At 52.6% G+C, this 13,153-nt stretch overlaps 1 protein-coding gene across 1 annotated transcript; it reads left to right on the forward strand.

Moving 5' to 3' along the window:
• Window positions 1–969: 969 nt before the first annotated feature.
• On the forward strand, window positions 970–2,088 carry POU3F1 (POU class 3 homeobox 1). The gene has a single exon (XM_059830935.1). The coding sequence runs from the start codon at window positions 970–972 to the stop codon at window positions 2,086–2,088; it is 1,119 nt and encodes a 372-aa protein (XP_059686918.1).
• The last annotated feature ends 11,065 nt before the right edge of the window (window positions 2,089–13,153 follow it).

Below are 13,153 nucleotides of genomic sequence, written 5' to 3' on the forward strand. Positions count from 1 at the left end.
CGCCCAAACGATCTCAGATCCTCGTTTCTTGGCCCTCGGTGCTTTATCCTATGGGGTGTATAGGAAGGACCTCCCACCTTCCCAGGGTCCAGGGGCCGAGTTTTACCGAAAAGGTGAATCAGGGCTTTTAACGTCCGAGAAGCTCTTGATTACTACCGGGTTCATTGCCTGAGGAGCAGCGGCTGCCGCTGCGCAGCAGTTGCGGGAGGCCGCGTTCCCCACCTGCTTTGCAGCAGCCCAAAACCACAGGGCAGAGGGGACAGAGGCGCCCCCGGAGACCTGCCCCGTGCCCTGGAGGGCTGTGAGGCAGAGAGAGCGTGGGGCTCCGCTGGGCAGGCTCTGCAGCGTGCTGGGCTGGACCGTGCCGGGCCGCCAGTGCCGCTGGTGCCGTGCCAGGCCGTGCCGCGCCGTGCCACTGGCGCCGCTGCTGCCGCGCCACGCCGCGCCGCGTCGCGGGCGCAGTGCGGTGCCCAGCCGTGCGGCGCGGTCCCGCCGGCGCGGAGTGGCAGCGCGGCGCTGTGCCCTCGGCGCCGCGCGGCAGCGGGCCGGACCGGGCCAGGCCGGGCCGTCGGGGCCGCCCGCCGCGCCGAGGCACGTGCCCCCGAGCCTGCCGGCGCCCCGGCCCCGCGCCTCCGCGCTCGCGGCCGGCCCACGTGGCCGACCGCAGCTCGGCATGAATGAACCGCCCTCCGCCAATCGGCGGCCGCCCCGCCGGCGGGCGCACGCGGGCTCCCCCGCCGAGCGCCTCCGCCAGCCAATCCCTCGGCAGCGGCCGCCCGCCGACGGCCAATGGCGGCGGGGAGCGCGGGGCGGCGCCCCGCGCCGGCGGCGCCCTATGGCGGAGCGGCGCGGGCCGCCGGCGGCGGCGGGCGGGCCAATGGGGCGCGGGGGCGGGGCCGGCGCGCGGCGGCCCGGCGCCCCGGCGCGCGGCTCTAAAGCGCGGCGCAGCGCGGCGCGGCGCAGACGGCCATGGCCGCCACGGCGCAGTACCTGCCGCGCAGCGCCGCGCTGATGCACCCCGACGGGGACCGGCTGCACCAGGGCACCACGTACCGCGAGGTGCAGAAGATGATGCACCACGAGTACCTGCAGGGGCTGGCCCCCGCCGCCGGGCACGCCGTCGGGCTGGCGCACCACCAGTGGCTGCCCAGCGCCGGCACGGACTGGGGCAGCGGCGGGGGCGGCGGGGGCGCGCACCTCCCGCCCGCCGAGCACGCCAAGGGCGGCCCGCCGGGGCCCCGCGAGGAGCTGTCCGCCGCCGCCTTCCACCACCGCCCGCACCTGGTGCATCAGCCGCCGGCGGCGGGCGGCGCGGCGGGCGGCTGGGCGCAGGGCGGCGCGCACCACCTGCCGCCCATGTCGCCGCCGTCGGGGCAGCCGCTGCTCTACGCGCAGCCCTACGCGGGCCTCAACGGGATGCTGGGCCCGCCGGCGCCCGCGCTGCACCACGGGCTGCGCGACCCGCTGGGTGCCGAGGAGGCGGGCGCCCACGAGCTGGCGGCCTCGCCGCCGCCGCTGGGGCCGCCCGAGCCGTCGGACGAGGACGCGCCCAGCTCCGACGACCTGGAGCAGTTCGCCAAGCAGTTCAAGCAGCGGCGGATCAAGCTGGGCTTCACGCAGGCCGACGTGGGGCTGGCGCTGGGCACCCTCTACGGGAACGTCTTCTCGCAGACGACCATCTGCCGGTTCGAGGCGCTGCAGCTGAGCTTCAAGAACATGTGCAAGCTGAAGCCGCTGCTCAACAAGTGGCTGGAGGAGACGGACTCCAGCACGGGCAGCCCCACCAACCTGGACAAGATCGCGGCGCAGGGCCGGAAGCGCAAGAAGCGCACCTCCATCGAGGTGGGCGTCAAGGGCGCCCTGGAGAACCACTTCCTCAAGTGCCCCAAGCCCTCGGCGCACGAGATCACCTCCCTGGCGGACTCCCTGCAGCTGGAGAAGGAGGTGGTGCGGGTCTGGTTCTGCAACCGACGGCAGAAGGAGAAGCGCATGACGCCGGCCGGGGTCCCGCACCCCCCTATGGAGGACGTTTACGCACAGGCGGACACGTCGCCGCTGCACCACGCGCTGCCCGGCGCCGTGCAGTGACTGCCCGGCCCCGCCGCCGCGGGCCTCGACGGCGGCGGAGCGGGCGCGGGCGGCGGGCGACGCGCTTTAATTTATTCCTCAGACTGGCCCGGCCGCGCCCGCTCCGCGCCCCGCGCTGTATTTATTCGCCCGCCACGGGCGCCCTGCGCGCCGGAGCCGCTCGCGGCCGCAGCAGCAGTAGCCAAAGGTTTGCGATCTCTAATTTATTCCCTTCCTCGCGTGGCCGCCGGGGCGGCGGCGACCCCGGCCCGGCCCGCTCCGCCCCGGCCCCGCTCCGCCCGGCCCGGGCTCGCCCGGAGGACGCTTCGATATCGCTTCCCGGCCCGTTTCTATTTATTTTCTAACCGTGCGCGGAGCCTTCTCCCTCCCGTTGGTGGGTTCGGTCCGGTCCATCCCCTTGGGTTTCGGTTTTTGTTTGTATCTTTATTGCAAAACCAATGTAGACTGCGAGGGTACGTTTCTATTTATGTTATAGTAAATATTTTATTACTTACATAAACCATTTACCCAGGAACCGGTCTCGTGTCGTCTTTGCGGGCTGCGGCGCCCAGCCGGCAGCGGGCCGGGCCGGAGGAGCCCGGCGGTCGGGGCCGGGGCCGGGGCCGGGGGCGGCGCGGCGCTTCCCCCGCCGCCCGGCCCGCCGGCGCTCGCTTCGTTCCCGGGGCCCCGGCGAGTTCCCCCTGCAGCAACCGCCGGCGGCTGACGAGACCCCCGTGCCCCTCTCGGGCCGCTGCCTCCCGGGCGCAGGCAGCCGCGGGACGCCCCGTCGTTCCCCGGTAGCCGTGCGGTTGGCGCGAGTGGGGCTCGGCGGCGTTTGCCCTCACCCGGGACTGCGCTTGGGGGAAACGTCTTCGTCGCGCTTGTGCGCTTGTATCCTCTCTGCACGTGTGAACAGCCAAAACTCGAGCGTCAGCACTTGCGAGCACTGGCAAAGTGTTGCAGCTTTGTGTTTGCGGCACTGCGATATTTTACCGATCGTAACGTAACTTTTTGCAGCCTACAGTATGAGCAGAAACCATTCTAAACATAACTTTATTCCCGCTCGCAGAAGTCATAAATGGATGCTAGTATAGCTAAGAAGATTCCTTCCTGCCACTCAAACCACGCTCTCGGGTTTTCTGATGTCGCCAGTTCTTCATTTCATGGTTTCATGCCCTAATATTTTGTGGTTATGCCAGGAAAGGCTGAAAATTTAGTTACTGCATTCTCCCCTTCTAGAAGGATCAGCTTGCATCTCTGCCTTAAACCTATTCTCTTTCAGCAAACGTCAAGAAAAGTCGCCTGTGAGGGTTGTGTTTGCCTTTGCAGGTCCTTTGATTCCCGTGGTATTCTGTGTGTTGGGAAAACTTTTGAAATGTGCCTTTACAGAGCTCTTGCACTGATGAAATACTTAGTCGAAATCTGGTAGTAAAGCACCAAATTCTTTCTTTTTATTTGGTAGGGAGCTTCCCAATGTTGTTGAACATCTGGCGTTTGCTAGTTTCCCTCCTTGACTCTTGGTACAAATTAACATGCTGTGAAAACAGCAGGCTTAAAAGGGTTTTTCTAGGGATAGCACTGCATCCTGCACAGGAATTCGTTTATGATTATTTTTTTAATATATATAATTTCTTAACATATCAAATGTAACTTATACTTGAAAATTTATACATGAAAATTCTTGTCTTCACTGTGGTTTGATTTTGTTGTATTTTGTGCCTTTGGGGGGTGTATAATACTTGCCTAAGCAACGATGCATTTGCAATAGATCATGTTATAAATTACCGCATTCTCAATGTCTCTTAAAATGTAGCTATTCTACATTAGCTAATATAAAACTATCAAGTTCTCCTCAAATCAAAATACTAGTAAACTGGTTTTTGAGGTTTTAAAATAAACTCACTTTGAGCAGTTATTTCATTAATTACTATGTTTGGTGCTCATAGGTATGTAAAGAAATGGTTCACTTTGTGGTACAAATAAGCTAGCAAATGCTGCAGTTTAGTGTATTAATAACTTTCCTTGCCATGCAGAGCAGAGTAAGAAATCTCACTTAAAAGATTCAGTGTGCAGTGTATGTTTTGTCAGCTTTTGTTACAGACATAGCTTCCTTTTTTTATAATGTGACTGCTTTTTATAGAAAAGCACAGAATTGTAGGGCTGTTGTAGAGATCCTGAATTCCAGAAGTTTTGCTGTATTTACTGAATATTTACTGATTTCTAAATAGCTGAGCATATGCAGTAGCTTAGATGATACACTCCAGTAAAAAAGTGAAGGAGCATGATGATTCAAGGGTTTGAGTCAATGTATCATGAAAGCATTTAAATTAGTTTTCAACTCTGAAAATCTTCCCTTAGCTATTCTTTTGTGCGTTTCACACATATGTACCATTGTGTTTAATGTTTGGTAGTGCGGTAGCTCTACAGCCTTTACTTCAGAATGATAGCCAGGCTTTAAGGGAAGAAGAAACAAAATGAGAAATTAACGAAAAAGGGTTTGTTTTTTAAAGAAAACAAACTCTTGTTTGCATTAAATGATTAATTGTACTGCTTTTCTATACCAGGAGTGATTTCGGTAGCCTCTTCCTTCTGAACTAACCTGGCTGGCAAACGGTATTTATATTGATACTTAGAAGGGAAGGGTCAGTTTTCACATTGCGTTCTCGTAATGGATGAGATGCACTGTGAGTGCCGGGGAGGACGAGCACCCTTGGGTTGTTCGGTTTGTCAGATTGTATAAGGCGCTGGCAGCCCCACTGCATTAGCTCTCTCATGCTGTTGAGCAGCAAAAATAAAATACACTTTTATGTATCTTATTTCTGCAGTGCCGCAGCCCTCAGCTGTTCTAAAAATCAAATGCCCCAAAGGTTTGCCTCTCTTAGAAGAACTTGTTAGTTTTCTTGGTCAAGGATTAAATAGCAATTACTGGAGGGAGACTTGCTTTTTTTTTTCTATTATTTTTATTTTTTTGGTGGTTGTTGTTTCTCACTAAAGTGAAAGTATGAGCTCATGCTACTACATCAGGAGTAAAGCACATGAAGATAGGGCTGTGATGTTGGTACATTAAAGAAAAGCAAATGTACAAATAGTTATTTAACAGTGCACAGAGTACATAGTGGAATATGCAAGGTAGGAAGTGTAGGTAAGGAAAAGGAGTTACGTGCATTACCAATATTAAAGGGGTTTAGGTCTGCACTGATCTGAAATCCTTCCTTCTAACCCAAGGACAGAGGGAGCTGCAGGCGCTCTCTGCTGCTGGGCAGTGCCTGGCCCCAGCAGGTGCTTTTCAGAGCAGCATTGCTTTTGCACTTGCATTCGGGCTGTGGTTAGTCCCTTGATAGCATCGGGTGTGCTCACCGTGCTTGGGGCAGGCACTGTCCTCCAGCATGCCATCCGCCTTCAGAGGGGATGGTGGTGACCTGTTTGTCTTGCCCATGCGGGGTCCCGCCTGCACGGTCCAGAGAGGCTGGCGCCTGGCCGGTGAAGTGTGGAGTCAAATCTCAGCCTGGTGAAGTGAGGTGAAGTAGTCGCCAAGGGGTCCCTGGTCGGCTGGGGCAGTGGGCATCAGGGAAACGTGTCCCTGCGGTGAGCTCAGCCCTTCCCTCGTGCTTGCAGCAAGGCACAAGGCTGTGCTGTGCCGTCCTTGCTGGGAGCAGAGCAGCCTGCCTGCGCTTTCCAGGTACTCGGGAGGGCAGCTGCGCTTTCCAAATGCTGTTGTCTTATAAATCGGTTATCAGCAATTTTAGGAAATTGCTGTTTTCTGTAAGGCGGACAATATTTAGCAGAGTATCACTTACTTTTTTTTCCTTTTATTTTTGAAAAGGTGGACAGTTGCTGCTCAGCTTTCCTGTGTGCCTAGGAAAAGGTTGTGGTGTTCCAGTATCCAAATTTCTTTCTAAATTTCTTGTCTTAGAATATTATTGCTGCCACTTGCAAGAGCAGGGAGTGCTTGCTCTATAAAGACTGCAGAAGTTACTACAGCACAGCAGTTTGCCTTGCTAGGCACAGTCCCACATAATTATTGATGCCGTATTCATCTTATGCTTTCAGCAGAATCTGGTCTCTTCTGCTAACTGCTATCCACTCAGAGCCGGATCCCAGCAAAGTGCCCGCAATGCAAACTGTCCCCTAACTAGTTAAAGCAGCAGCGGAAACACAATAAACTCTTTTCATGTAAATTTGGGGCATCAGTGTTAACACCTTGGAATCTTGTTCCTAACTCTGCCCATCCCTGCTCACTTGCTCTCTCTCCCACAAGGAAAGATTTCAGCACCGTCTGGTTGAGCATATATTTTAATTCTGCGCTAATGTTGTTTGCATATATTTTAATTTTATGCTAATGCCACTGTTCTTTGGTTGGAGCTGGATCAGCCCCGGGAAAGCTCAGTGTTGTTATTTCACAGGTATTGGAAACAGGCGTGGGTCATGTCCCCAGGGCAGAAGTCCACAACTGTGGAATTGCTTCTTCTTAGCTGCCTTGTATTGTCTCTTACAGTTGGGTTGTTTAAAATCAGCACATCCTGGCCAACAAACTCCAAGCTGGTGCTTGTATCTTGTGGCATGTGTTCAGAACAGGAGTGCAGCCTGCTGTGGCTCTTGCCGGTGTGCCCTGCCTGCAGCACGACATGCATGTGGACCGGCTGCCCTTCTGCTGCTCTGGGAGCAGATCAGCTCCAGGCAGGGACAGGAGCAAGCTGAGATGTGGTGGGGGCTGTTTTGGTTTTGGTTTAAAATGCTAATGTCCATAGATGAAAGTGTCTGGTCTCGCTAAGGTTTATATTGCTGCTTAGAGACCTGGCCCAACAGACCCTCCTGAAATGGGCAGCTACAAAGAACAGGATTTCTCCAGGCTTACACCAGTGAATACGATGAGGGCTCTGATCAGCATCATCCCTCTGTTTTACATGTATGTGCATATATAGGAAACACTCAGAGAAGGAGCTTGTTAAGTCTTGAATGTGAACTCCCACCGCACTTGCAGACCTGATATATGGGCATTCAGCATCTCGCCCACTTGTTATTTGTTGGTGAGTGTAACTGTGCATGTGTGCGCACACAGCTCTCACCTGGGCACAGACATAGGAATACAGCCAACTGCACTTAACTAGGTGCTTTCCTTTGTGATTCATGTAACCTCTACCCATGAAAGTTCCCCCTAGTTTCAATTTGAACTAATAAGACGGGGCTTCTCCATGTAACCTACCATGCCGTGGACGGGAATTACGAGGTTGCAAAGGCAGCGTTAAAGCATATGATACTGTACACAAGATATAATGTGCATGTTAGATCAGACCTCATGAATATTTCATGTTCCTTGATATCACAGTATTTTTGGTGTTGGTCAAAATGAGTGTTGTTTCTTGTAAGCCTTGCAAAGGTGTTTTGGTTACACGGGTGCCCTGGCTCATATGCTGCTGAGAGCGCTTGCTACAGAAGAGAATGCTGTCTGTGCCAAACTTTAAAAACATTTTTTATTGATTTTTCCTTTTTACCACTTTTCTTTTGGAGTGTTCTGCCCGATAAAGACATCTGTGCAACACCTCCAGCACCCAGGTCGTGTTTCCTTGTGGCCACATTGACTTCATGCAGCTCCACAGAGGGCAATCTGCTTTTGATCACTTTGCCAGGTTACCGTTCTTCCAAGTCGTCTTGCTTTTTAATCCCTGCAGCAGCTGCTCTAGGGCCAAAATGGACAGCAGTCACCACAGCCAAAGAACAGTATTTCTTTCATAATGTTTCCAAGCTGGCTTTTCTGTCAACGTGTTTAAGAAAGACGGATGGCTAGTTGAAGCTGCTCGGCTCCCTGTCTCGGGAGCCGTACCCCTAACAGCTGAGTGCCTTGAAAGTAAATGAATGAACAAGTGCACAAAAATCTTCTTGCAGATGTCACGTATATGCACAAGAGTTGTCAGACGCTCCATGGAAGTGCTTGCTCCTCACTAGGGGATCGATACAAGGTATGAGCAAGCCACTAGCCATTTTTTCATTTCACTGTGGTATTTTGGGGTTTTTTCTGTGGAAATTTGTCCTATGGTTTTTCATTACCTGGAGCTCAATGTGTATTAGTACCTCTCACTCATCCTGGAGGCTGTGTGACTTTGAGATTATGCTGCATCTTAAATTTGTAGCTAGCCAAAACTCCGGGAAATGAATTTGATTTACATGTTTGCATCTTTTGCAGTCATTTGTAGGACTGGTTTTAAAGAGTCAGGCCATTGCATCAGATGTCTTTATGTATTTTTTTTAAACAAATACTTAGTTTTAAATTGGAGAAGTTTTTTGAGTCGTGACTAACCTGGTTACAGGGAAAAGAAGTGATGGCTTTTCAAATAAATCAACAGAAGTATGGGTGGTGAGAGAACTGTAGTATAGAAGGGCGGTTACCAGATTTGCTACAATGGAGATTTTCCTCTAAAACTGTATTGGAGTTCCTGGATTTTACTCCCAGATCTCCTGTTAATTTCCTTGAGGACTATGAGAAATGTTTTGGGGGTTTTTTTCCAGTGTTTTTACTTCTCATGAGGTGACATAATAAATTTTTTCTTAAGTTGCAAGGGTTAAGTTCTATGGAGTGCTGAGAGGACCTCAGCAAAAAGAGCTGCAGCAGTGTGAGACGCTCCCTGCCTAGTGGTGTGAATAGTGTGGGTTTGCAGACAGCTTACTCGGTAGCTCCCGCGGAAAGAGCATTTCCATGTGCTGGACTCTGAGGTGCAGTGTGGCCAGAGCTGTACTGCAGGGATGCAAGAGCTGCTCTCCTGCTTCCCTCTCTCTTACTAGTCTGTATGTGGGTATTTTCCTGGTCTAGGCAAAGTGTTCCTGACCCTGCTGCCCCAGGGCTGTGGAGAGCAGGACAGGCTTGCTGTGTGTCGTGAGGATAAGTGCTGTGGAAGGGCATCACCCACTGCTGAAATGGTCTCCATCAGCCCAGGAGCCCCATGGAGCTCCAGATCGTGATGACAAGCACAGCCGAGTGCTGTCTCGCCAGCTCCCAACTGACTTGCATCAGCACAGTGTTATTTTTCCTTATGTTGCCTGTGGTGTGTATCTGGCGGAGCTGTCTGGAGGAGCACCGACGTGCTGTGGTGGCTGGCCCTTCTCCTCTGCCCTCTCTCCCAGCCAGGTGGGTGTCAGGGTGCAACTTTGAATTTCTCTTCTTCAGGACCACGGTCCGTGTCCCTTATGCCTTCGTGTCTTCTGCAGAGCTCGAGTGCCAGGAGCCAGCGAATACTTAGTTCTCAGAACAGTTTTAATTACATGTCTTTTCTCATGCCTTAGCACAGTCTCAGGTGTCAGAGCATTATTCAGGAGCAAAGGGATGAAAACTGTTGCCAAACCTGACCTCATGTGTTGCTTCCCTTGTCATCCCCCCACGGTTCTCTCCTGAATGAGTCCATGTACTTGCGCGGCAGGATCCGCTCGAGCGGTGAGCTTCACGGGTCTGATCCTCTGGGCCTCAGCCCCTGCAGCTGCCAGCCCCTGCGGCGGCGAGGGGAAGCCTGATGGGCCTGCTAAAAGGTGCAGAATTGCAACAGGCATGGGAGCGATCTAACACACTCATCAGCACAGAAGAGCCTTGTATCTTGTGGTTCAGGCTACAAATCACCACAGGGCTTGGGTTTTTTTCTTTCTTTCTTTAAACATTATCACTTCAGACAATGGAGCTGGAGTCATCTGCAGCCGTCTAGTTGGAGAAAACGAGGGGTTTGCTGAGCCCCATGAGAAGCAGGCTGAGCAGCCCACTTGTCAGCCAAACTTTGGTGTGAAGGATGTTGATTCTTCAGCAAATATGGGCAAGCAAAAAGCAGCAGGCAGTTGCAGCGCTGGATTCATTCTGTCCTGTACGGCTCTCAGGTATGTGTGAGAATCATGCTCTCATTCATAAGAGGGTTGTGACACAAACAGGATTTCCTCCCCATAGGAGGATTCTTAGCTCTTTGTTTTCCTAAAATTACTTCATTTACTCTCAGCAACAACACGCAATTTTATTTTCAAATGAAAATAAATAACAACTTAGCTCATCACTAGCAGAGCTTGCCACTTTGAACCGCAGCAAGTCTGTGACAGTCTTTCTTCAACAAGCCTCTTACTGGTGTATCGAAGAAGAGTTTTCTCAGCTTTGGAAGCATCCCGCAGTTGGCTCGCACTTCCTTAGTCTTACTGGTGGCTGGATTGTTCTGCTGCTTGCATGGCACCAGGTGCTTTCCAGCCCCTGGCTCAGAAAGATCAGTGCAGGGCCAAGCAGCAGTGCTGTCCTACCTGCTGAGCAGCATCCCCATCTCCTTGCCTCTGCCGAAGGTGCAGCCAGTGATATCTTCTGCTGCAGCCCAGAAAATGGCTACACTCACGAGAAATAAAAAACCTGAAGCTGTCCCCAAAGTCACTGAGATGCTTGTCTCATGGTGTGATTGCCCTAAATATGCTTTTAAAGTGAAAGACAAATAAACAGATCTTTGTGGGGTTTGTGAGCCAGGGCTCTGCAGCACAAGTCTAATGGGTTGCACAATTGGTATATGCACACTGACACTTGCCTTGCATTTGTTTTCCTGTCACTATTCATTTTCAGACATTTCTTTCTAGTGTCGATGGCAAAAACAAAGCACTCAGTGATACTTCGTCATCCAGCATGTTCCCTCTCCGTAAGTCACCTTCCAGCGCTAGGTTTGGGCGGGAGCTAGGAGTGCTGGGGCACAGCGAGGGGTTGGGAGAGCTGAGCGGGGTGAGGAGCGGTTGGCACAGGCGTGTGTGTACCTGTGTCGGGGTGTTCCCCTGGTCAGGTGTTGTTGCTGCCTTGTTTGGGCCCTCCCCAGGAGGTGGGGGGGTCAGCCTGGCTCTGTCCCCAAGCAGCCTGTGACAGCCAGCACCGCAGGGCAGAGGTGGGAGCCTGCAGCTAGCAGCAGGACAAGAGCCAAACTGCCTGTCCTGGGACTGGGACTGGCCAGCCAGGCTGCTGCCTGCAGCATGGGGCTTAAATGCAAGGCCACGTCTGCATGCTGGGCTAGCTTTGGTCAGCTTCTTGGGAAAGAAAGGCTTGGACCTGGTAGGTAAAAGCTTCCTGTCCCAGAGCCCTCCTGCACTTCTCCCTGCACCTCGGCCGGCTGTGCTGCCCGCGTCTGCCCGGGGCAGGGGCTGGCTGTGCCCCCCGGGGAGGGGGCTTGCCTCCCCAGCCCTGGCTGGGCGGGAGAGCAGCTTCACAGGCTGGCCCAGCCTTGCTGGTGTTGGGGACAGGCACAGGTCAGCATCATTAAGAGGGAGAGTATTGAATCGATACCTGGAGTGTTTGATATTCTGCTTAGTGGAACACTTGTTATGTCTTTAATTACTATTTCTAAAAGCACCACGGGATGGAAAGCAAAAGGCAGAAATAAATAGCAAGGGGTGATCAATTGGGCATGAAACCCGTGTTATTGATCACCTTTAACCTCTGCTTAAACTAATGACAGAGCTACCATTTAACAGTCCCCAGGCACAAAGCGCATCAATTGTACAAGTGCCACATAAATCACGGTGGGTTGCAGTGCATTGCCGAGCGGCCCAGCCAGCCCGGCGGGGAGGGCGAGGGTCCTCTCTGGAGCTGCAGGGGGGCACTGGCCTGTGCCGTGCTGCCGGAGCACCCTCAGCCGGTTTTCTCAGGTAAGCTGCGGCTCTGTGAACTGATACTTCTCACAAAAAGGCTCCCATGAGGAAAGCCGTGTCAGAACTGTGAATGTAGTGCAGGGGCTGCAGGAATGACAGTATTTCCCCGGCCTGCCTCTTTCCCCAAAGAGCTAAAAAAGATTTATGCTGTTAAAGATCTCATTGATGCCTGCTCCTGACCTCCAGATACTATGACTGGGGGATGGTTACTGAAGCATGGTGAGTTTGCAGGAGGAAGGACAGGCGTGACTTAGATATGGGATCATTGTTTCACCTAAGCAAGTATTTGAAGGAGCAGAGTTTGAGGAGGGAGTGACATAGGCTATACACAGTGAGGATCACCTTTTCCCATATGCCTTCAGTTGGCTTCCTGTATCATCAGCTGTGCTGGAATTGCCCTTTCTGTTTGGTATAGGGGTAAAAAAAAAAAACCAAACCATCAGGATGTGCAATTGGCAGCAGAGTGAAGTCAGCACAGCCTTTCTGGATAACAACAATAATATTCATTAACATTCAATCTACAAATTATCCCTTGAAACCCCAGCCTGGAGACTTGCCAGCTTTCAACACAAAACAATGTTGTCTGTTACGTTTCCAGCATGGTAGCATTTCCAAGGCTGTGTCTAACATATGGCATCACAGAGCTATCAGCTGTACATCCCGCCACATACAGGGCGAGGGGCTACACCCTGCCTTTTGAAGGGAATGTTTGTATTTCATTAAAGTAGGATGGTTGTTCTGCAAATTCAGCTCCCCAAAGAATTAGGAGGTGGTCTTTTCCTTGATGTTCCCTACTCTTGGTTTTGGTGAAAGCAGTGGGCTTTTTCGGCAGCTTTCAAAAAGCTGTTTGTTTCCAGAAACTGTTTAGTAAGCATTCACACTGAGCCCTGGGTAGGGAGGGTGGGGAAAAATCTCAGCAATTTGGAAGAGTCTCATTGAGCAACGTGTCTATGTGTTCATCCCTCTCAGAAAGCTCTCGGGATTACTCCTGTCTCTGCGAGGACAAGGAAAAAGGTCCCTTGCCTGCTATTAAATGGGCTGTCCACAGCATGATGCTGAGCACATACTCTGCCTGCGGCTGGCATTGCTGTGCACATCCCTGGAGGACTTCCTTAGGAGATCCTGGATTAATACACACTTTGCCTTTGTGCTGCCATTTGGAGGGTTTCTACTGAAACCTTAAAAATCATTTGGGTGTCCTCATCCATCAGCTATTGGAAACATTATTGATAATACAATCATTCCTCCTTTGGTCCTTCTGTTTCCCTTTTTCCCTGCTGCAGATGCTGTAATTTGTCACTGCTGTCCCCCTGAAATGTTGAGAGTTTGGAATCTGTCCAGGTGCAGCGCAGGAGCATTGCAAATGCAGCACAGGAGGCCTCCTGCATCTCTCACCACCCACGCATGCAGCCAGGGCTGCAGCATGCTTGTCCACAGCTGAGGGACAGTCTGA

This window comes from Gavia stellata, chromosome 29 (genome assembly GCF_030936135.1).
Source record: "Gavia stellata isolate bGavSte3 chromosome 29, bGavSte3.hap2, whole genome shotgun sequence".
Lineage (NCBI taxonomy): Eukaryota > Metazoa > Chordata > Aves > Gaviiformes > Gaviidae > Gavia > Gavia stellata.